The sequence below is a fragment of the Equus asinus genome, chromosome 22 (assembly GCF_041296235.1).
Source record: "Equus asinus isolate D_3611 breed Donkey chromosome 22, EquAss-T2T_v2, whole genome shotgun sequence".
NCBI classification, from domain to species: domain Eukaryota; kingdom Metazoa; phylum Chordata; class Mammalia; order Perissodactyla; family Equidae; genus Equus; species Equus asinus.
Genome location: NC_091811.1, coordinates 22760292 through 22785264, shown reverse-complemented (window position 1 = coordinate 22785264; position 24973 = coordinate 22760292). Strand labels below are relative to the sequence as shown.

The 24973-nt window shown below is 39.7% G+C and overlaps 1 protein-coding gene across 2 annotated transcripts; it reads left to right on the top strand.

Annotated features, from left to right (window-relative positions):
- YBX3 (Y-box binding protein 3) lies at window positions 1-24229 on the top strand. Of its 2 annotated transcripts, XM_014845584.3 has the most exons (10): window positions 1-465; window positions 4194-4257; window positions 5272-5305; window positions 8530-8619; window positions 10317-10439; window positions 13248-13451; window positions 19096-19193; window positions 21073-21244; window positions 21921-22020; window positions 23655-24229. In XM_014845584.3, the coding sequence occupies exons 1-9, from the start codon at window positions 210-212 to the stop codon at window positions 21984-21986; spliced, it is 1107 nt and encodes a 368-aa protein (XP_014701070.2). In that variant the 5' UTR covers window positions 1-209; the 3' UTR covers window positions 21987-22020; window positions 23655-24229. The 2 variants fall into 2 exon arrangements, with proteins under 2 accessions (XP_014701070.2, XP_014701072.2); XM_014845586.3 differs by lacking the exon at window positions 13248-13451 and having other exon boundaries at window positions 10-465.
- The last annotated feature ends 744 nt before the right edge of the window (window positions 24230-24973 follow it).

Genomic DNA, 24973 nt, shown 5'->3' with positions numbered 1-24973 from the left:
CATTTTTGGGGCAGTAAGATCGAGCGAGGAGCCCCGAGCGAGCGCGCAGCCCAGAGCTCGAGCCGCCTCCGCCGCGAGACCCGCCGCCGCCGCCGCGCCGCGAGAGCCGCACCGGCCTCCCAGAGAGCGAGCCGGCAGCCGCGACCCCAGCCGCGCTAACCGCCGCCCAACCGCCACCAAGGTGCCCGAGTGAGAGCAGAGGAGGCGGCATGAGCGAGGCGGGCGAGGCCACCACCACCACCACCACCCTCCCGCAGGCTCCGGCGGAGGCGGCCCCCGCGGCCCCCCAGGACCCCGCGCCCAAGAGCCCGGGGGGCAGCGGCGCGCCCCAGGCCGCCGCCCCGGCGCCCGGCGCCCTGGTCGCAGGAAACCCCGGTGGAGACGCGGCCCCCGCAGCCACGGGCACCGCGGCCCCCGCCTCTTCAGCCCCCGCCGGCAGCGAAGACGCGGAGAAGAAAGTTCTCGGTGAGTCAGGCCTGGCAGGGTCGGGGCTGCAGCCGGCCGCCGAGCACGCGTGGGCAGCCCCCGCTGCGTTTCCCACGCGGGCGGGGCAGCCGACAGTGCGGGGTCCCCGGGGACTGGGGTCCCAGCGCCGCTGGCTGCAGCCCGCCTCTCCTGCCGGAGCTCCCAGCCGAGCGCGCGGGGTCCTGCGCTCCTCGTGGTCCGGGGCGCGTCCCTGCTGGTCCTGGGCCAGTAAGTTGGGTTCTGAACCTCGGTGACCTAGGCGGGCTCTGTCGCCCATTCCCGTCGTAGAGAGTGCCTCTGTCCCTCTGTCCGAAAGGAAAAGAGCGGCAGTCTGGGAGAGAGGAGCCTGGGGAGGGATGGTTGCGGATGGAAGAGAGGGACAGACACGTGGGATGGGGACTTTGGAGACCTTGTTTAGGATCTTGGGGGTGAGGACAGGATTTCCTTTGGGGAAGAGTGAGGCGCTAGGAGAAGGCAGGGAGGGAAAGGGGGAAAGGCTTCCTGCTGGGAGGGCTCAGGTGTCTGTCCCTGACGCCCTTCCCACATGGGCAAGGGCAAGACGCCAGGCTTCCGTCTGCCACATGCCGGTAAGGAAGTGTTGCAATCCTCTCTGGGAAGCTTGGGTCTTGGTCCCACGTCGTCCTCCCTCTCTGTGTCCACTGCTGCACGAAGGAATCAGTGTTTACCAATCGCTCCACGTTTTCTTCTCTCTGAACTGTGGGAACGCACTTTGTGCGGCAGCTGAAAAAACTTGGAGCGTGGGTGTGACGTTTGTTCAAAACATCGTTATCTTGGGACTTGTAACTTAGGAAACAGGAAGATGAGAAATTCAGGTTTGGGGGCAGAGCGTTAGAAAGGGGTTTCGTGGTCGAGGTAGGGTTTGTCACGTTTTTCAGCGGTCTCTCCTTAAGTAACTCTCTGTGTGAGGCCTTCAACAGGCTGACAAAGCCGGTGGGTGGTGAGTAAGCTCTCTGAAGAATGTATATCACTCTTTCTCTTTTAAACAGGAAAGTTAAGAGATGGTGCAGGATGCTTCAGAGAAATGTTCAGTATTCTGGGTGGGGCATATTTGATCTTTCTGAGCCTTGCCTGCCCGTTTCTAAAAAGAAAATTGAGGGAATAATGTGAAGGAAGTGTAATACCATTCCCTGTTCCCCACCTGGAGAGGCCTGTTTTCTTGTTTTTCCAGGGCATTTACTCATTACTGCCAAACAGCATGTTAAATGTAACCTGTGTAGGTTAAGACACAAAATAGCCCTCATTTTCTTGGATTGAGAGTCACTTAAATCTACTCAGTATTTGTATTGTGATACTGTTTCCAACAAGTGTTTCTTGGAACACTTCCCTGCAAAATGTCTGATACAGACAACCTTGAGTTATCCAAAGTAGTGTTAAGATCTATTCTTAACAATAATTTATTTTTGTATAAAGGAAATTTTGCAGTTTTTCACTTGATCCTTGTGCCCTTCTGCATCTAAAGTAAACTTCTGGATTTTAAATTAAAGTAGATATCTTTAAAGAGGAAGGAAACAGATAAAGTTAATTTCCCCACCCAGCAGCTGCTCTTCAGCCTTGACCACATCCCTGGTGAAGAGTCTGGAGGTCCTTCATCTTTCCACTATAACTCCTTTACATGACATTTCAACACTGTCAGTTGGTGTCCAGTGTGTTCTGCCATCTCCTTTCCTTTGCCAAGCAAACACATGGGTGCCTAAAATGTGTCAGGCACAGGGCTGACTGAAATGGAATTCTGGTTTTGGATTCTCCCAGTACAGACGGTCTTTAACTTCAGTGTCTAGCCAGGGCTGGGGAAAGAAGTTTACCTGAGGGGAAACAGAATTTCCCTTCTAATGAACATTGTGGAAGCCTGTGGTCTTCCTCTGTACCCCCTTCCTGCTTTGTGTATGTGAAGTGAGTGTATGGTTTTAAAGCAAGAAGTGTGCATAAACATATGTTTGGCCATATGAAATCAATGGAAATATTTGTGGAATTAGAAAATTTTTTAAAACTACATTGGGGACTAAAAATAACCTTCAGCCTGGATTGAAGTTAGACTTGAGAATCATTTTTCATCTTTTTCCCTATTGGGTTAATGTTGGCTTTCTAACCAAGATTCTCCTTTGACAGTGCTAGACATTAACTATATGAAAATGAATCAACAATGGCTTTTATCCTTCTATTTTCCTAGGTCATTAATTTTGGGAGAAACGAAAGGAGGCGCAAAAAGCATATCATTTGAAATAATGTGTGCCTTAAAAGCATATGACTTATCAAAAACAGGCCTCTTCTATTGACATTTTGATCTAAAACATGAAATATTTTTTCTTCTTTGCCCAGCTGCTCTAATTAGAATGGCCTAAAAGTGAAGATGCCAATGGTTTAATCTCTTCATTGAAGAGATCTTCCTTACTTGGAATTAGAGCTGGAGATTGCTCAGTCAGTGGCGGACTGAATGACTTTGGAGGCATAAAGAGTTGTTTGTTTTTTTTTTCTTTTTACAAAGAGAGTTAAAATACTTTCTCAAGCGTATCAATCTGGCAAAACTCAGAACTAACCCTGCCCACAACAAAGCAAGTCCTAATTACTATTTTAGTTTTGAATTTGAAAGCTGAATCCTTAAAGTTTATCCTTGGAAATTATAAACTTTGTGTCTCAGAGAGAGGCAACATGGATTAACGTTACTTTCATTCTCTGCTAAGCCTTTTTTTTTTTTAAGGCACTCTATTGTAAGATTTCCTGTTTCACTGAGTTTTGATGATTGCTTTATGCATTTCCTGAATTTAGACATAGGCGTTTCCTAGATGTCCTGAGTTCGACGTTCAAAATTGGTTCAAGAAGACATCTCACATCATACTTGATGACTGAAATAAATATGCATCTACAAAGTACAAGTTGTATGACCATACTGTTTGTTTAGATTCCTTCTCTTGAATACTGTTAAAATCTGGTGTTATACAGAAATGGTCCTACTCATGACAGAAAGTTGAGGCAATAATGAACTTAAGAGAGGAGGATTTTATAGAAAATGCTGAGCTTGATTCCCACCAACTGCAGAGAGTAGGGTAAACAATGAAACAGAAGCCCAAATTCATCACTGTGGTTTGAAAAGGCCTGTTGCATCATGTCTCAGGGTGGTAAGTACAGAACTGGGTTGAGACAGCATCAGTTCTATTATTACTCTTGACTTCTCTTGTAGGGCCCCATCTGGCAACCAGACAAGTTACTTTGTGTCTTTGTATATTAGATATTAACAAGGAGCTACTATTTCGCTTATTAAAGTTTGCCTAATATTTCAAAGCATGAAAGTCATGTGTTAAGGTTATTGGTACTTACCTTGTTCATCTGTCTACATTCTCTTTCCTTGTGACCCTTCTTTTGCACTTTAAAAATGTTCCTTTGTTAAAACTTTAATCTTAAAGAGCATTTTTAAAATTTTTCCTCCAACGGTGTTTCCCAATTTTAATTATTGCAGATTTGTATAGACTATGACCACTCCTTATGACTTTACTGAAAAGTTTTACAAGGAAGAAAGGTTTAGTCTTCTGAAAAGTATCCCTTATGATATCCTCACTTGCTCCATTTTCTTTTCCTAATATATTTTGGAATTAAGCTTTTAGTGGTTTCCCCAGGTATGTTGAGGATTTATATAATGCTATCATGACCTTAGTGATATGAGCTTTATCTCTTTGTAGGTCAGATACTAATTTATCTGCTTAATCCTATTTTAGCCACCAAAGTCCTTGGCACTGTCAAATGGTTCAACGTCAGAAATGGATATGGATTTATAAATCGGTATGTGTGTGTTACGTCTACATGTTTTAAATACACACTTATGTTGTGGCACCAGTAGTTACAAATCCTTACTGTACTTTATTAATGGCTTGTGGAAATTTCAAGATTTCTAGGCACTGTAAATATGCTGATTTCTAAGCTCTTGGTCATTAAATATTAATTAAAATACATTTCCAGAATCTGATAAATAACTTATTTTATACCATCTAGTCATTAAAAGAAAAAGAGGAGGAGGGAGATAAATCAGAAATGGGAAGGGCCTTAGGATAATTGAGCCCATAACCATAATTTCACAGATGGAGAAATGGAGTCTTAGACTGGTTAAGCAACTTTCCTAAGGTCGTACAACTGGTGAGTAATTGAGCTGGATCTGTAACCCAGGTCTGGTCCAAGTCCTGTGTAGAGACCGTAGTGTTTTCTTTAAACCATGGTAACTTCTGACCATATAGGAATGAGAATGCCCTGCAAGCCTTTGGGATTATTATGATGTTTTTACATGATATCGTCATTTTCTTTGCTCTCTCTCTTCCCCCACTCCCTCCCCCCTTAGAGAAATTCCTCCAATTTCTTCCTGGTCTGTTTTGTTGGGGGTAGGGAGAAGTTAGGGCGGTGGGGGGGGGGGGCTGTTTTAGGTTTCAGTGTAAGGGGAGCCTAGTTCACAGCTGTGCCCTGTCCTTTTAACTGTCTTGCTTTGCTTTTGCTGGGAGGGAAGTCTAGGGCTCTGATTACATACCACGTGATTTAGAAAGAGATGAGAGGAAAGGGGTATTTCGCACGTTGAATCTGTGTGCTTGGATCTAAGCCCTGTGGTTACGTGGAGGAGTAAGGTGAATATCTTGTGGGTTTAGAAGTTTTTAACGAGGATTGATTCTAGGCATCTGAATTAAGTTTAGGGGATAAACGAAAATTTATGTTGTATTTGGGGTCTTGGGTCTAAACCCAGAAAACATCTGTTTTTGTAAGTTTTTCTGCATACTTAGTAGCTTTAATTGTGAACTTTTCGTCTTCCAACAGAAATGACACCAAAGAAGATGTATTTGTACATCAGGTAAGTGGGATAATAAATGTTACATCTGCCATGTGAGGAAGGAGGCGTCTGTAATCTGCTGCTTTCTCTTTCCCAAAACGAGCTCCTGTAAATTATTCTACTCTGAATTCTCTCTGTGATTTTATTTTGGCAAGAGAGCTCAATTCCACATTTTAAGATCGGCAGACAAACTCTTCTGCCCCATCATATTAACTGTTTTTGAATGGTTTTTTTTTTTAATGAAGTGCTATTTACTTAGGCCACTTTCTAATTTTTAAAGACTTTGAGTCCTTAGCGAAAAACCTTCTGTGTCCATGTCAGCATCCTGTTCTCCTGACCTCATGGTTCCTCCTTAGCATTTGGCTGGAAGCGATCTGGCTTTTGCCTGGGTGGGTATCGGTTAAAGCTCCTCTATCAGAGCAGCTCTGACTTGAAGTAAACAGCACAGCGAAGCAGATGGTTAGGGTGTGCGTATCCAAGACATGAGGAACCGTTCCCAGGATAATCCTCACTCCTGTTCCAGTGAGGCCCAGTTAGCACGTGTCCGGGTCAGAAGGCCCACATTCCCTAGATTGCAAGGAAACATAGAAAATGGGTAAGCTGTGGGAAACGTGGGCTTCTCTGCTACAGGTATCTCAGTCTTTCTTTACGTTATTATCCCAGGATGTTATTTATTCTATTATTGTGTATCCTGACTTGCTTTACAAAATAGATTAAAAGAGGGAATACACTTGCTGTTCTTTTTGTATGTTTGGTTTTCAATGAATTGTCTCGAATGTGTGTGTTCTTAGTGTATAACCACAGGCAAGTAGAGTGACAGGTACTAATACCAGCACGTTTACCTGCTGGGCTCCATCAAGCATCTGGTTTTCTGTGCTTTTGTTTCTTCCCGTTTAGGTTTGTGTGCACATTTAAGGTGGGTGTGGTGATGGAGAGAGTGATGTCTAAGAATAAGCTCTCTAGGAGTGGTTTCTGTCGTTTATATTTCTACTTGACTTGATATATTTCAGTTGTGCCTAGATAATTTGAGTAGACTTTTTTGTTCAGATACAGTGACTTTTAAAGTTATAGCAGACTGAAAGGAAGTGTTGTTTATAATAACTGGAGGTGGACAGACCTTTTGGGGTAAGAACTCTCCGTTTGGTGACTGCTGAGGTGAAGGACCCAGCAAGTGTCTGTTCCAGTGGCCAGCTTCATTAGCTGTGAGTATATGTGACCTGATTCCAGCCCCATGAGGTTGTGTGGTGAGTCACCTCGATGAGTCGAGGCCTGCCCAGTTTAACAGGAAAAAAGGAACAAGCTGGCAGGGAGGGGCTGTTTTTGGAATGGCTGAATGTTCGAACTGCGTGTGCATGTATCCTGTCCCGAACTGCCTTTTTTCCTCTGTGGGTGAGGTCTCTGCCCTATTGGATCATTCTTTTTTTTCCCCTCCCTCCTACTCAGAGTAAGGGAAGGGCTGGATTACACATGCCTAATCGCTTTATAAAGTACGGTTGACCTAGTTCCATAGAAACTCAGAGCCCCTTTAACTGTTTAGAGATACCAGCTGAAGAAATGGAAATTCATTGCAGGAATTATTCTCTCCCTTCCACTGGTTGAAAAGAGAGGCCTGTTCATATGCAGATATTTAGGTACAGATGTTTAATGCAGGATAACATCTTCATTAACCTTTTCATGTATTATCAGGGAATGTATAGGGATGAGTTGACATATGAATGGTGTGATGGGAAAAATATTGAATAAATACAGCACTGTACAGGTATATGAATTCCCTCCCACTCCCAGCTTCCCCCCGGCCATATCTTTATGCCTTCAGATAAATCACTCATTAGCCTCATGTTTCCTCATCCATAAAGTGGGCAGGGATTGTGGGGGAAGAGGCCGGATTATCAGTACTATTTTGATTCTTGAGGTAATTTTGTATATCCTATCAGAAATACAGATCCCCTTGGCATTTTGTCATTCCTTTATTTCTATTCTTCATCATCCCTCCTCCCCTTCACACATTTTTAAATTCCTCTTGGGGTTAGCAGTTTCTCTTGTCTACAGAAACCTTTAAACCTAAAGTGTGTGTGTAAGATTTCATGAAGGCATTTTTCCCACCTACTGATGGAGCTACAGTCTGAATCTCGGACACTTAATAGTTTGAGGGAAGTCATACAGTCACGTGTCAAGTAATGATGGGAATGCGTTCTGAGATGTGTGTCGTTAGGTGATTTTGTCATCGTGCAAACATAGAGTGTACTGAAGGAGAACAAAATCTGCCACCTTAAAATGTGTCACTTTAACATGATTATTTTAGGCTGATTATTTTTAAGAAACAAAAGATGTAGAAAGTATTTCTGTTATCTCCCCTTTAACTGCCTAAAAGAATTCAGATTAAAAACTTGTCTCAGGAAATGAGCTCTCACCTTAGCATAACATGAACGAGCTGGTAGACAGGGAGGAGGAGCCTAGAAAAGCCCCTTTGTTGGGCTCCCCTCTGTGTTCTTCTGTTTCTGTGTGACAAAACACTTGTTTTTCAAATATTTGTTCCTTTTCACCTCCCGGTGAACTGGCTTCTTTCCTTTCAAGTCCCTGAGTCTCCCTACCCCCGACAACTTCTTTTGTCTTTAGCTGAGGATGGTATTTAAGGTGAGGGCTTTAGCTATTTTAGTGAGTTATTCTGTTTTCCTGGGTTTCTCCCATGTATACGTGTTATTAAACTTTTGTTTTGTTTTTCTCTTGTTAATCTGTCTCATGTCAATTGAATTCTTAGACCAGCCAGAAGAACCTAGAAGGGTAGAGGAAAATTTCTCCATACCCTACAGTACTTACACAAACCTGGACGGGATAGTCTACTATACACCTAGGCCATGTGGTACTGATTTTATGGGACCACCATTGTACATAGTGTCTGTCATCGACTGAAACATTACGCAGCGTATAACTGTATATCTGATATCATGACTAGGGGATCATCTGTAGCAGAAGTGTGTAGTAACTACACGTTCTGTTTGATCCACCTACCAAGATGAAGTTTGAAGGATAACATGAATCAAGAAAGTAATATGGAACATGGTTTTATAGTGTGTGTTTGTTTTGATTTATTTTGTTGATTTGGAGAGCTAGGTTAGTAGGAGAATAATTCAGAAAAGTAATAATAAGTCAACAGTTTCTTCAAATACCCAGTAAACTTGAAAGTGATGAAATCTGCGGCCAATATTGACATATACTTCATTTAGAGTTTTCTGTTCTTTTGACAGACTGCCATCAAGAAGAATAACCCACGGAAATATCTGCGCAGTGTAGGAGATGGAGAAACTGTAGAGTTTGATGTGGTTGAAGGAGAGAAGGTGAGAGAAAATTGTGGCTGGGTATCAAAGTGTGCTGGCACAGTTTTCTTGCATAGTAAATGGTAAGAATTCACAGTACTTTGGATTTTTTCTGTGACAGGAAGAAGTGACTTTTAAGTAGAAATACTTTTGATTATTGAATGTCATTATAAACGTTGCTTGATGTATTATAAAAGTACATTTTAACTTCTCATTTAATAAAGGATGAACCCTATTTAATTATGAAAGGAGAAGCTAATTTCTCAATATTAAAACTGACATATTTTGTTTTGGTACCAAATGTATGTTTAAGTATAGATAAAAATTTAACCATTTTATAGTGTTAAAAATAGATAAAAGCTGCTCTGGGGAAAAATATTTCTTTTCATAAGAATAAAATTTTCAGGCTGTGATTTATAAGCACTTATAGTAAAGAATGTTTTAATCTCAGTAAAAGAAGATTCAAATTGAGTATAATGCTTGTGTTTTCTCTTTGGCTTGGATTTGGGAAAGCTGAAGGCATCTTGACAGACTGGTTAACAGCTTTGTTCAGATGAAGAACAGCCCAAGAAGCTAAGATCATTTTGAAGTGTATCTACAGAATTTTTTTCTGCTGTTAGATGTTTAATTCCAACAGTCCATTATAGGTATCAGTAAAATAATATAGAATAAGAATAAAAACATTTTAAAAACTTATTTGGTATCACTGCCATGGCAGCTAATAGTGGCAGCTGATTATACACTAACTGAGTGAATGACTAGTTAACTCCCATGCATGTGCTCTTTCCACGTGCATAGACACCATTCCATAGGCCATATTCTTAGTGGCTCCCAAACTGTTTTGTTTTAAAAGAAAAACACTTTATATCATTTAATATAGAAATTTAAATGATATCCCCAGGGTATCTCGCAAATCTCTTGGCATTTCAGATCGCCTTCCAGCAAATGCTGGCCTGTAATGATTGATCTCTAATATCCCATCCAACTCTTAAAATACTGTTTTGCCAGGTTAATTTTACCTCTGTATGTTTTCAGAACTTGAGGTTTTACAAATTGATTTAGAGTGTGAAATATACTCTTGAATCTGTGTGGTCTGAATTTTTTATATTTTGGAAGCGTTATTTTATCCATTTGTCTGTATGATAATAAGAATGCTAGGTCTGTTTCAAGGATAGTAGCGAGGTCTAAAGAGGGACTCCACGTGTGGAAACTAGGTGTTACTAAATCAAAGACCCTTCTTCCTTGTTGCTGCCCCAACGGGAGAAGTTTCACTCTCAGTAACTCAGTGCCGTACAGGGCCATGTGAGCCCCTGAATAGGGATTCTATTAGAACCTCTGAGAGTAACGTAAATTTCAACATTTTGGAGGAAGATAACATTGTCTAAGTTATTTTCCATTGAGGAATTTTCTTCCTAGTCTAGCATTACTCTTTTTACAGTTGCATCATATTGACCAGTTTATGTTCATTAAAGAGGCACATTCTGCTCCTGAACTTAGTATAAACAAACAGAAGGCAAAGTTTACGTTCTATATCTTTAAATCAGGACATCAAGCACCTTGCTCACCTTATTAAGACTTAGGTGTGTTTTCAAGGTCGCAGTAGGAATTGTTGGTATGTTTTGCCATTCTCTGACACTCTGACTGTCTAAGGCTGTTTTTTGGGGTTAGTTTAGCTTCTTCTTAATTTTGAGGGTGTATTTGTTTATTTTCTTTCTCAGGGTGCAGAAGCAGCCAATGTGACTGGCCCGGATGGAGTTCCTGTAGAAGGGAGCCGTTATGCTGCTGATCGGCGCCGTTACAGACGTGGCTACTATGGCAGACGCCGTGGACCTCCCCGTAATGTATGTTGTCTCTCTTCCTAATCAGCGATTGAAAAAATTTTCACATCTAAAGTTAAGTGTACATACTTGGAGCAGATAAATGATGTATCTTCTCCTGGGGACACAAAGTGATTTTTTTGTTTTTTTGGATGGGAAATTTTTGGTGCCCAGAATTTATCCATATAGCCACTGGTCTCACTGGAAACTTGGCATTCAGAATTTGTATCAGTTTGTGTGTATTTGGCTGCAGGTAACAGACATTTCATTGTCTTGTAACAAGCAGGCTTAATTAAAGTAGGCTATGCCAAGGTTGTCAAAATGGCTTTCTCTTCATTTGGCTTTTGTCTGGCCAGAACCTAGTCATGTGGCATTCACTGGCAAAAGGGAATGAGATTTCTGTTACTGGTTTAAATCTCTTGTTCATCTCTTGGTGCTGGCACTGTTGACCTCTTAAGAAAATTAGCGTTTGGTTGGCAAGGAGGAATGGGGAATAGCTCCAGAATAGGCAATAAACAGTGCTGGCCACAGGAGTATTAAATAATTTACCTCAATTAAGTAGCTGTTTCATTTAGCATAGCCTTTTCCCATTATTTCAAATCAAAGTAAAGAAACATCAATTCTCTAGATTTTTAATTCTTTAGATTGGTACTAATCCAGGTGAAAAGATTTAAAACCAAGTCTGGCCAGAGCTTTCTTAGGAGGCTCAATTTAAAGTATTCTCAAGGCACCCAAAAAAGAATCTCATTCATTTGTGGTCATGAGGATCCTATTAGATTTGAGTCATTTTAATGTTTCTAGAATTAATACCTTGGATTGGCACCATAGAATAAAACTCAAGATGCTTTGTGAGCACAGGATTATGGCTACATCTGTCATCCAGGGAAAACTTTTGAAAAATCTCACCAGAATAAAATATCTGCAGGTTCAGAATGACTTATCTCTATGCTTTGATAGATTTATATCTTTCTGCTTACCTAAATGCTTTTCCTCTTCATTTTATCATCTTCACACCCTGCCCAAATAGATTTTTATCAGATTCCTTATGACATCTTGTTTTTCTGTTTCTATAGTTCTCTTACCTATGTTTTGCTTATCCTACTTGATTTTTAATGATAAGGTGTGCAGGGGGTGGGAGTAGGGAACGAGGTACCATAGCTTTTACCACATCGCATCAACTCTTTCAAGTTCATCAGATTCACAGAGCTCTAGTTGTGATTATTTTGACTCCTAGGTTAATTCAGAAGTGAAAGTGGTAGAAAACCTTTGGTGAAAAATTTTCTTTTAAAGACTTTTCTCCTCAAAGGGGTGGAAATTCTGAAGTTATGCATGTAAATGATATTTAGAAATAAAATTGTTGAACTCTGAAAGTATACTTAAATGAAGATGTTCTGTTGTCCCGACAGCTTATTGAGTATCTCTCAAGAGTATGTTTGGCAGTGGTGCCATTATTCTTAATTTGGAAAACTCTTAGTGAAAGATTTGGCTGTATAAAACTCAAAAAGATGTGAAAAGCCTAAAAAGAAAAAATAATTTGTGCAGTTTCACATAATATTTTGGTGAACATTTTTTATGCTAGTAGTCTTTACATAATTGGGGATCATAGCTGATACAGGTTTATGAAGTTTAGAATGGCTTAATTTTTCTGAAATTAGGCTTAGTTGAGGCAGTAGTTGAAGTTTTCCCTTTAAGTAAAATTTGAAATAAAAAAATTCTTTAAACGATGCTTGGTTTTTTTGTTTATATTTCTTAATATAAAATATTAGTTTGTGATATGGTAGTTTAAAAATGGGAAAAAATATAAAATGAGTCTGTAATTCCCTTTGTTAATAAGGCCTATATTTAGAAACTGCCTGTATCTATTACTTACCACTATCTGTTAAAGGGCAATTAAAACTTTATTCCTAAACATATGAAGAGAATCATACCCTAAGTCAGTGGTTCTCAAACTTTATGATTTTTGGACCCATTTATATGCTTAAATATTGTTGAGGATACCAAAGAAGAGTCCACTTTTATCCTCCACAAAGGATATCTACTTTGTGTGTTTATATCTACTAATATTTATTGTGATAGAAATTTGTTACTTAATTTACTTAAACTCATTACATGTAAATACAAATAACATTTCTTATGAAAACTAGATTTTTTTAAATTGAGAAGCATTGTTTTCTTTAGAGTTTTGCAAATCTCTGATGTCTGATTTAATAGGCAGCTGGATTCTCCTAGCTCCTTCAGCATTCAGTCTGCTGGGAGACCCCACCACACACTTGGGAGAGGATGAGATTCGAAAAGGCAAATAGTATCTTAGTAGCATTATGAGAATAGCTTGACTTCGCTAACCCTCGGGAAGGGTTTCAGAGACCCCATCCACACTTTGAGAGCTGCCACATGAAGTATACCACTTAGAATAAACCTGTTGATAACACTACAAAATGTGTTTTTTTTCTGGACTTTGCCCAGTGGTTGGTAAATATCAGGAGACACATTTGGCAGAGCTAAGTATTATAAACCTTGTAGATGTTCTTTGGGTGGTTGGTCAACTGCTATTCATCAGTTCTGATTAGGTGACTATTAAATTCGTTATAGATTGATTGCTCTTGCTTTTCTGCTTCTTGGTATTTTATCTGCACAGATCTACCTTAATCTTAATGTAGTTTATCCCAGGGAATCACATGATAATCTGGGTTAAATGCATTTTGTCTGTATCATAGAAGGGGCTATTCCTTGTGGGGGGAGATTTTTCTTTTGGTGATATTCATTCTAAATGGTAGTCTTTGGTTCTTTCCTTGCTGAAACTTCTTCTGAATCTCTGTTTCTTTGCTTCGCTAGTACGCTGGGGAGGAGGAGGAGGAAGGGAGCGGCAGCAGTGAAGGATTTGAGCCCCCTGCCACTGACGGGCAGTTCTCTGGGGCCCGGAGTCAGCTGCGCCGCCCCCAGTATCGCCCTCAGTACCGGCGGCGGTTCCCGCCTTACCACGTGGGACAGACCTTTGACCGTCGCTCACGGGTCTTTCCCCATCCCAACAGAATGCAGGTAAAATTGCACCTGGGACTCCTCTACAGCAGTCCTCACCCCTCCGTCCTTCCTCTGCCTCCTCTTCCTCCTCCTCCTCCTCCAACACCAGCTGCCGGAAATAAAATCCTGCTTGTGGCTTCCCGATGCTCCAAAAGTGGAGGCAAGGCCTGTAGTCTGCTTTTTCAGAGCAGTCATTCTAGTAACTTTTCGAAAAGCAACCACAGGAGCCATGCCTGTAATCGGGGACCCTGGTGGATAGTTTATGGATAGTTATAGTTTATGGAAGAATAAAAGAAATAAAGTAGAAAGACAGATGGTATATGTACGAGCTTGAACTCTCATGTCAGGCAGGCCTGGGTTTGAATCTTGTCTCTGCTACATACTATCTGTAAGCTTTTGAGAAAACCAAACTTTAGAGAGATTAACTTGTCCATCCATTAAATGGGGATTGTAATGTGCCTTCACTACGGGGTTATGATGATTAAATCAAAGGTACAGACTTCAGCACTATGCCTCAGGATAGATAACATCTGTAAGGTCCTTAATTCAGATGAGAGAATGTTGATTATTAAGAAAACCTAACTAGAGTGGAGATTGTTGATTATTGATTGATTCCCCTTTTTTACTACAAAATATTGATATAGCTACTGTGAACTTGACATGTAATTAATAAGCCTTCTTCCTAGCCAGCCCTGGTGGTCTAGTGGTTAAGACTCGGCGCTCTGACCACCGTGGCCCAGGTTCGTTTCCTGGTTGTGAAACCACACCACCGGTCTGTCAGTTGTCATACAGTGGCGGTGGCTGACATAGAGAAGAGGATAGGATACACAACTGTGCACTGAAGCTTTAAAAAAATAACAAAAATAAGTAAGCCTTATACCAACTTCGCTGTTCCCAGGAAACTTGGAAAACTTGGGATAGGACATCATTTTTGCTGTCACTGCTACAACTTTTTCCTCTTCATGTCCTTGGTTTTTGTTGTTTGTTTTTCTACTAAGTGTTTTGACTGAACATTATGTTCAGTGTGTTCTTTGCTACCCTGCTCCTATCCCATCGTGCATGATGTGTTCTTTCTACATTGCTTCTTGTTTTTTCCCTTCCACTCTGTAACAGCTGTCCCTGACAAATGTGCTAAAAATAACAAGTAGACTTACATATATGGGGAGATTGGGTACATGAGGCATAGGTTTCTGTAGGGCAGCACTCTGGGCTTCTAGGAAATAAAGACAGGAAGAGTCAGTGAGATTATAATACACATTTATTTTTAGTGCATTAGTAGTACCTTCCTGACATAATCATTCTTAATATTTAGCATATACATTTGTATCATAGTGTTTGAGAACATGATTTTTTTCCATATTGTTTGAAATAAAGTATATTTTACTTTAGGAATTGAAGGTTCAGAGCAAAGTGATTCTCTAGTGCCATGTAGAACATTATTTGTGGAAGTTGGTTGAAAGTTAATTTTGGAAAAGTGTGCTATTCTGATAACTGCATTTAGTTGTTTTAACTTGGCCTGAATTTCTTACCCATTCCATATCCGAAATAAAAGCTGTCTTAGATTCCTTCAACAGTTTTCCCTTAGAATTTTTCTAATACATACCATGTTTGGATGTTCAGTGACTAAGAAGTCTGCTTCAGCCAACTGATAGCTTCAAATGAAAATTCCTAAAACTTTCTTCCATATAGTTACGCTACTGCCAGATTGTCAATATAATGACTTAAAAGTATAGAGAGATCTCTAAGATGGTAAAATTATTGAGGTCAAAGAGAAATGTCTTTTCCAACACTTTCTATTATATACAAAACTATGAAATTCATTGAATAAAACAAAATAAATGATAATAATCAGGTCAATAGTGTTTCATAATAGTGCTACATAATGTAGCATGATACATCAGTAACCAAATGACTTCCATTTTTTAAAGATAATTCTACGTATTTGAAAATTAAATAGAATTGGTTACTGAGCAAATGTCAACTATTTGTAGTCTTTGAGAAAAGAATTATATGGTAGAGGAAAGGGAGCAGCATTGTTTGGCATCTACCAAGTGGCAGATGTTTGAAATCAATTCTTATTCAGACTTCCTTACAGCTTTATGTATGAAGTTGGCAATGGTTTCTCTATTTTTGTTGTTACAAATGAAGAGATTTGAATATTTAAACAAATGGACAACTTTTACCTAATGTTAAATGGGTAAGAAGTGGTGGAGCTTGATTTAAACTCAGTCTGTCTGCCCCTGCACTTCCCATTCAATCATTCCTAGTAGACTCTCAGCCTTTAAGCATGTTAATTGCTGTTTCTGACTTTTTTTGTGAATCAGAGTTCCTGAGGAAGAAGCAGCTTTGCTTGTTCAGAGAACTAAAGGAAAGCTCATGTGGTTGGGATGGTGTGAGTGAAGAGGAGAGGGGTAGGAGGTGAGATCAGGGTGATATCTTAGGGCAGATCAAGTGTGCCTGGGAGACCGTGATAAGGAATGTTGGCCTACTCTAAATGTAGTAAGGAGCCAGTAAGGCATCTAAATAGGGAAGAAGCATACTGAAGAGATCATCAGACTGCTTATGGAAGCTAGATCATAGGAGGCAACAGCAAGAAGTAGGGAGACCAGCTACTATACTCTCCCTGTGGAGAGATGATCATGGCTTGGATTAGAGTGCTAGTAGTGAAAGTGTGATAAGTGGTCAAATTTAGGAACAGTGTTAAACATAGAAATGTCAGCATTTGATGTGAGGAGTAAAGAATAACCTCTGACTTTTATTTAAACAACTGTAGGGAGACTGAAGAAATGTCAGATTTAGGGGGAGAAGTGGAAATCATTTGGAGATCTTTTTCCCACCTTAAATTTTACCTTCAAGTGGAGATGGCAGGTCGGCAGAAAAATAAAACAGAGTCAAGAGGTAGAAAGTGGCTTGAGGGAGGAAGGTGTAGTTTTAGATAGATAGTTGACAGAGTCTTTGGAGCTTTATTTGAGAAAAGACCTAAATGAAACATGGGAGCAAGTCATTGAGGTACTGGGAAAGGGCAGGAATGGCAGAGGGAATGGCAAGTACAAAGGCCAAAGGAGCCTGAAGGGAGAAATGGGACTGAGGATATACTTCAGAGTCATAAAAACATGGAAAGGCATGGGGGCAGGATGAGATTCACTAGAAAATGAATGTGGGTAGAAAATTGATTCTAGGACTGAGTTCTGGGGCATACCAACAGATTAGGAAAGTGAGGAGAGTCTAGCAAAGAACAATGAGAAGGATCAGATAGGGAGAATGTATTTCATGAAGGAAATGCTGTGTTAAATGCTGTTGATAAGTAGAGGAAATTAGGTTGAAAATTGATTATTGAAACTTGGAGGTTAGTGGTGTGGTGAGACAAAGTGCTGATTCGCATGAATGTGAAAGGAGAGGGTGAGGACCAAGAGATATCATATTCCCCTTGGAGGAGGTTTCTGTGGTGGTGGCAGTGGTGTTTTCCTTTAGTGTGATGTCTGTAAAGGAACTTAAAGAAATGGGGCAGTAGCTGGAGGAGGATATGGCGTTAGGGCAAGGTTTTTATCTGATTTGATTTTGTTTTTACATGGAGTGAGTTCTCTCCTGGTCTCCCGTACCCTGTCCCTCACCAACAATTTACTCCTAAAGCTATTGGATGAACGGATCAAATATGCCATACATACACACACATTTATATATATGTAACTCACAGTGTGTGTGTGTGCACATATATTTGTGTGTATGTGTTCCTTGGTTCTGTCTACTGAAATAGCCTGACATCAGTGACACCTTAATAGCATTGAGCATACTTGGCCCCCAGCTTTTCATTTCTAAATATCATTCTCCAATAAAAAGAAGCTCCTTTGGAGAAATGACTGATTTCAGAGCTGGGCCAGAGAAAGTACAATATGAGCCTGGAACATCTTGTTGTTCCAGAAAGCAAGGAAGTACTCAAAGAATGTTGGAGCCGTGTCAACAGGACATGAGCCAGCTTGAAGGAGTTCTCATTGGCCTGTAATGATAGTAACAGATTATAACTCATTGAATAAAATAGAAAACTGAGTCTATGCAGATATAAATAAATAAATTAATATATTGAGAATTTGATGAGGAATAGAATATTTACAGACTTTGAAAGTACTTCTTCACAAAATCCTCATTAATTACAACAGGAGAAAAAGTAAATTGATAGTGAAGGAGCCTGGCAAGTACCACCTTAACTACTTTTCAAAGTGAACATTGTAAGTAACGGTACAAATTGAAACCGTATGTCAGCTGACAGGATGCAATGAGAAGAATGCAGTGTCGCTTTTGTGGCTTCCCTGCCCAAGATGTGTAAACTAATCATCAGGAGACACCAAACAACCCAAATTAAGGGATATTTTACGAAACAGCCAGCCTATAATCTGTAAAAGTGTCAAGGTCATGAAAGCCAAGTAAACATTAAAGAACTGTTCCAGACAGAGACACAACTAAATTCAGTGTGTGATTGTATGGGTGTTTTTGCTGTCAAGGACATTTTTGGGACAACTGGCAAAACTTGAATGAGAGCTAAGCATTACATTCTATACTTCCAGCTTTTCTGTAAATTTGATTATTTCAAAATTTTAAAAAAGTTGAAAAAGATGGGTACTATTTCAGCATGTTTCTATGTCTAGAGGGAAATGATGGTGCAGAGCAGGGAAAAAATAGTGAAGGAGAGAAGGAGGGATAGAGTGTTAAAGTGCTCTCGTAGGTGAGAGAGGGGTTGGCTTTGGATGTGAGCATGGACCACTTACCCTGTGTCATAAGAGAGAAGAAAATTAATACAAATGCAGGCAGGTTGGTATTTGATAGTGGAAAAAATGTAGAAATTCTTTTCTGATTGCTTCTCTTTTCTTAGTGAAATATGGAGGAGAAAGGAATATTAATTTTGACAAAAGAAGGTTGAGATGTCGCTGTGTTGTAAAGAATTTCAGAGACTGCTGCTGGGGTTTATTTGTTAGTTTTTAGTTGTTCTCTGTTCCCCTGGAAGTTCTACAATAAGTTAATTTTATTCCCCTAGCTTAAAATAATTTTATCATCAAGGAAGTATATTTTATTTTTTTAAGTAACATTTAGTTTAATTAATTTAATAACATTTTATACATTAAATTGTGTAACATTTTATAATAATAATGCAGACAGATTAAAGGAAAAAATTATAAAAGGAAGAAATCACGAGTGAGAGCGTGGTTGAGATTGTGATGCCAGGAGTCATTGTGAGGTGTGAGAACTTTTGAAGGTAGAAACCATCATGGTATGGAGGGGACATCTGATTGTAGAATTAGTGGGTCTGGGTTTGAAAAGATGGAAAAGATTCTCGTTGCTCACATGTAGTGTATCATTCCATTTCCTTTTATAATATAGGTTTTCTTTCATGAGATGAATGGAACATTTCAAAATGCTAAATTAATATTGTAAAATAAAATTAAGTGCCTTGGGCGAAGGCAAAAGACTGTTCTAGTGAGAGTGAGTTTTTCTTTCCATCTTATCATTCACAAAGATCTAATCAATAAATAGTTCACTGTTATAGTTGAGAGTTCCCAGCTTTGTAATGAAGCATTTTTTTACTTTTAAAAAAATTGAGTGGAGCTGTGTGCTCTGAGTCTCATATCCTGTAGCATGATGCTCATTTTCAGCTCTCGTTGCCCTCTTATAGGCTGGTGAGATAGGAGAAATGAAGGATGGAGTCCCCGAGGGAGCACAACTTCAGGGACCGGTTCATCGAAATCCAACTTACCGCCCAAGGTACCGTAGGTATGTGACACTACCCACTAACTAATGACCAGCTGAAGGACTTGTGAGTGACAGTAGAATTTATGAGGATATGGTGGGTTTGTTTTGTGGGTTTATTATATAACTAGAAGGTGTAGCTACTTTGACTGGGTGCCTGTGATTTTTGGAGGACTCTGCAGTACACATTTTCACATGGTGGCGTGACGTTGCCCACCTACTTAAGAATTAGAGTTTTCAGGGACCGGCCTGGTGGCAAGGTGGTTATGTTTGTAAGTTCTGCTTTGGTGGCCCAGGGTTCACTGGTTTGGATCCTGGGTGCTGACCTGTGCACTGCTTATCAAGCCATGCTGTGGCAGGCATCCCACATATAAAGTAGAGGAAGATGGGCACACATGTTAGCTCTGGGCCAGTCTTCCTCAGCAAAAAGAGGAGGACGGGCGGCAGATGTTAGCTCAGGGCTAATCTTCTTCTTCTTCAAAAAAGAATTTTCAGTTATCCCTGTACCAAAACATTATTTGTGTTCCATAACTTTTACATGATATAAATTAGTACTTAATTTTTATTATATTTAATGAAATAAATTAATCGATGGGTAATTCAGTGGTAGTGCTACAAATAGAGGAAGAATTGAGTGCCAGGGAGTATTTGGGATCCTGCAGATTCTGAAAGTTCATGCAGTCTAGCCTAGGGGTTAAGTCAGGGCACATTGTCTGTTTTTAAATTCCCACCCTGCAGTTAGTAGCTGTATCTCCTTTGGCAAGTTTCTGGAGTCTCTAAAACTTAGTCACCAGGTCTGTAAAATGGACACGAAGGAATATTCTACAGTTGTCGATAGGGTTAAATGTACTAATGCATCTAAGATAATTAGTATGGTGCCTGGTATAGTAAACCCTCAATAAATATTAGATATTATTACCACCAATGATATTAATATGAGTGAAGGCGAGGGTTATTTTATTTGTGCTTTATCCCTTGTGAAGACTATGAATTCGGGGCTAGACTCCCTAAGATCCCTTTTAAGCTTTTTATATTGTAAGCCTTCCTTTTCCTTTACTGTATCCTTGAGGTAAGTGAAGAAAGTAGAACTTCATTCCTGAGTAACATTTCATACCACCTTGAAGTTTGGCAGCATGGTTTATAGAAAGGAGATCAGATATATTATTTTGGGAAAGGATATGTACCACTCTACGTCCTTTTCCTCACAAGATTCATTCTAGTTTTAGGCATGTTAGACATAATCATTCTAATGATTAATTAGTAAGGACTTGAAATAAGAGACTTCATAGAAAAGTCTTAATGAAAACAGTAGACTGTAGTATATGTGAATGCCAGCTCTCTCAGTGCCTAGCTGTATTATCTTGGGAAAGCTGTATTTGACCTTTTTGACCTATAAAAACAGCAATCTCATATGATTTAACCAAATACTTCTCTCTAAACGTCTTGGTTTTCTCTATAAATCCAACTCACAGAATTAGCATCGAGATTAAGTATTTAACATAAAAACATACCTGCACAGGCCCTGGCACATAGTAAGTAGTATTAGTTTTCTTCTCATGTTTAATCCCCTTAGTCTCCACTAACTCTGTTCATGGAGGGCAGATACCAGGCCACTTTTCTTTTTTATTTTCCTGTCCTCAGTGCCTATCCAAGTGCCTGGTAGGACCATAGTATGTGTTCAGTATGTGTTTGTCCACTACAAATAGGTGTCCAGCTGAAGGGGGAAAAATAGGATTTTTTCACCAAACCTTTGTTCCATTTGCTGCATTAGCCTGTGCATAATTCTAGCAATAAGTACGGATCAGTTGACTTTTTAATCTTTAAAAATAAATAAAACTTTATGTTCTTGAGGACCCTGGTCCCATGGCACTTGTTCTCTTTTCTCTTGTGGTCTCTGTTCCAGGGGCCCTCCTCGCCCACGACCTGTCCCGGCTGTCGGAGAGGCTGAAGATAAAGAGAATCAACAAGCGGCCAATGGTCCAAACCAGCCATCTGCTCGCCGTGGGTACCGGCGCCCATACAACTATCGGCGTCGCCCCCGTCCTCCTAATGCTCCTTCACAAGATGGCAAAGAGGTAAATCAAGCCAGCCAGAGCATGTCGCCAGATCATCCTTAATCATGTCAAACTAGTATTGCATTCTAAGAGTGGTTTTATAGTCTAATAATGGCACTTAAATAAATATATATTATTTATATATAACATTTTATATGAAGTGTAATTTATAACATTTACAGATACAGTTTACATATAATGCTTTATATTATATATAACATATATAATATGTATAATATGTAATAACATTTAGCCAAAGAGCCATATATATAGAGAGAGAGAGAGAGAGAGAGAGAGTATGCCCTTCACATAACACAAACCAAATATTTGAATTCAACTAATTCAGCATTCTCTGAGAGAATTATCCACACTAGTGGAGATTCAGAGCTAAAGCATTTAGGGCTCTCCAAACAAAGGACAGCATCTCTAGAGAGGAACCTGCCTGTAAGCATGTGTTGAAAGCAATCGTACGTATATCATAGATCTTCCATTACGGAGAGTGGTGATGTGTCGTTGCTGTTTGCAGGCCATTCTTCTGTGGAACTAATTTTTGACTTGTACTTAAAAGTAGTTAAAATTTTGCACAGTGATTTATCTTCATAGGAAGATTCCAGCTTTTGAGACCTTTTCGTCTTGAACTTTCCGCTGGCGTCTGCATAGATTCATTTCTGGTATGTGGTTTTGTTTTGTGTTTTAGACCAAGGCAGGTGAAGCACCATCTGAGAACCCTGCTCCAGCCACCGGGCAGAGCAGTGCTGAGTAACACCGGGCTCCCCAGGCACCTTCACCATCAACAGGTAAGAGCTTGGGAGCCCGGGCTTGGGGTGATAGTTCTCAACAGTAGCCCAGAGCAGTCTAACCTAGTTTGTGAGTCATCTGGGCCAATCTCTTATCTCCATTGGGATTCTGGAGAAGGAGTGGCTTCGGTGGTTAAATATCCCTGGGATTGACCTTATTTTTGCTATGCGTTGGGGGCATAAACCTTCAGACAGAGTTGATGATCATATTCTTTTTTCTAGACAGATAACTTTTATTAAAATCGCTTAAGAAAACTTTTGAAAGTTTTACTTGTCTGAGACCTAGTGGCCAATTTGATAATTTTAGAGTGCCTGACAGAGGCCTCATTTTACGAACAGCAGACTGATCTGTAGTATAAACTAGTCATTTTTTTCTTCCTTTTCCCCTTTGATAACCAAGATTATTGATTTTGAGGCAGTTCAGTATAATGTGTGAGAGCCTGCAGATTTATGTATCCAGTCCAGGCTCTACCACTCATTTGCTGGGTGGTCTCGAGAGTTTATTTACCCTCGGTCTCAGTAATGTCTGCTGCTGCTGCGGTGGGGAGACTAGCTAGACGCACCCTCGAGGGCTGTTGCACAGCTTTCGTGAGGTAACGCATGTGAGATGCTTACACAGGGCACGGGGAAGAACCTCCACTAAGCTTAGCTCATTATCTTCGTTGTGGTTTCCTACTTTTTTCTATCTTCTTGTTAAAGATCTTGGAAATTTTATTTACGTAGGTAGAAATGTAACAGGATAGACTGACCCAGTTATAGAGCCAGTCTTAAAAGAATTTATAAGCCTTAGTTGATTTCATTCTGGGTTTTTCATCTAATAACTTCTGAGGCTTTAGTTTTTTAATATTTCTTGGTTGTTGCTCTTTTCATTAAATAAATAAGAATTAGCTTTTATTTAAAAGAGAGGTTGTAAAACTCATAAAAAAAAGTTAAGATTTCATGAAATTTTGAGATGATTATAAGTTCCTACTTTTTAAATGCCATCTGCTTTTCTATGCAGTGGTTGGGATTTAAATTAACCTTCCATTAGGGAGACAGTTTTAGGCTGGGAATATTCTATTTTATCTCGAGTGGTGTGGACAGTTTATCATAGAGATAAATTCCCTGTTCAAACTTGTATTAACTGACTTAGAATTATGTATCAGTCATTTTAGCCATAACCTTTTCCTAAGTAACATTATTTCTGGGTATTGTTCCTAAGAAAATAACCCAAAAGATGGGGGAAAAACATTTCTCCTATTTACAATGTGTCTACCATTGGGGAAGTAGGTACGTGCTGTGCGTGGTGTATTCATATGAGGAGATGTTGTGCAGTCGCTAAAATGACTATGCAAAGTTAGACCATGGTTGTTCATTTGAAAGGCTTCATGATAGTAATTTTCTTTTATATAATTTTACAAAATTTTTACCATTATGCACTGATTTTCTGGGTTGTAAAAATACTTTATTAAAACGTAAGTTTCGATTAATCTATAGTTGACAAATCTATAGAAGAATAACGTGTAGATTTTGTTGAGAGCTTCTGAAATAAATATTGTTTTTTAAATTACATGAAACATAACTTTTTGCCTTTTTATTCTTTAACTCTTGGTCATTATGCCATTCTTTATAAGTTTGATTTTAATTTTTTCCAGGTGACCTAAAGAATTAATGACCATTCAAAAAATAAAACACAGCAAAAAGCAGACCACGACCTTACCAACACCAAAGAAACATCCAAGCAATAAAGTGGAACACTAACCAAGATGTGGACATTAGAATGTTTACTATTATTCTTTATGAAACAAACAACTTTACAAAAGGAAAATGTCAGCACATTTTTCCAGCAAGCTGAGATCCCGGGAATGCCTGCACACAAGACAAGAGAGCGACCTCCCCAGTTTCAGCAACCACTAGGTTTATATTTTTTTCCTGGTTTTTACTGTTTTGGTAATATGAATTGAAAGAAGAAATATTCATACCACAGGGGGAGAACCCCAACCAAAGAAATCTGAAATATATAGTAAATGCTTTTTTTCCTCCTTTTTTGTTCATTTTGGATGCTGGTGCTAAACTTGCAAGTGTCATGATTTAAAAAGAAATTTTGTGCCCTTCTTATTTATTTCTAGGATGAGGGGAGGATAACATTTTTGCTTTCTTATGCGACTCTCTTTGGAAATGTGCAGTATAAAGTTCCTCAAAAATAAAATTTTTATCTTTGAAAGGAAAAGGTGTATAACTGGAGTATGTTTTCCTATCTTAGCATATGTTTTGTCTTTTTTTCCCACACTTGATCCAGTTGACTTAATAGCAGACTCAGAGCTTCAGGTAAAGGGAGGTTTGTGCTATTTAATGAATGTAGGCATATGAGTTTGAGAGCACAGGAAGTGGGATTCCGTTTGGAATGTGAAACTGGGGATGAACAAATTCATGTCGGAGTTCAGCAGTGGGCGTGCTTTGTTTGGTACTCTGAATCTCTTGAGTAATCTTCATTCAGGTGATGGGTGGCTTTCGGTTAACAGCATCCTTTAGATCAGTGAAGAAGTTAGTAGTTCTAACTTCAGTTCTTGGACTTCCATCCCGAGGTTTTCAATACCAGCTGCTGTGTTGGATGTGTATATGTGTGTCTTTCAGAAAAGAATAAGCGAGCTCTTTCCAAGCACACTACAAATTTCTCCCCCCAGTGAGTACATGGTGCTCCCCAGTTGAGAAACACTATAATATATGTCAATGCTGTGTAGTTACTTCTGAGATCCACCGCACCTTTCAAATAATTTGTTCCTCGATCAAGTACGTACTGAACGTGTGTTTGTGCCAAGCACTATTCTAGTGGCTAGGATGGAACAAAAGACCCTAATCGCAATGAGCTTGTATTTTAGTGAGTGAATATAGGGAATAAACAAATAATGTAAATAATTGTGAATTTGATGTCAGATGGCAATAAATGCCATAAAGAAAAATAAAACATGATAAA

Coding starts and splice junctions, on each gene's coding strand:
- YBX3 (XM_014845584.3), top strand. CDS start 210: ATGAGCGAGGCGGGCGAGGCCACCACCACCACCACCACCCTCCCGCAG. Junction 10,440..13,247: donor GCCGTGGACCTCCCCGTAAT/GTATGTTGTCTC, acceptor TTGCTTCGCTAG/TACGCTGGGGAGGAGGAGGA. Junction 21,245..21,920: donor CTTCACAAGATGGCAAAGAG/GTAAATCAAGCC, acceptor TTTGTGTTTTAG/ACCAAGGCAGGTGAAGCACC.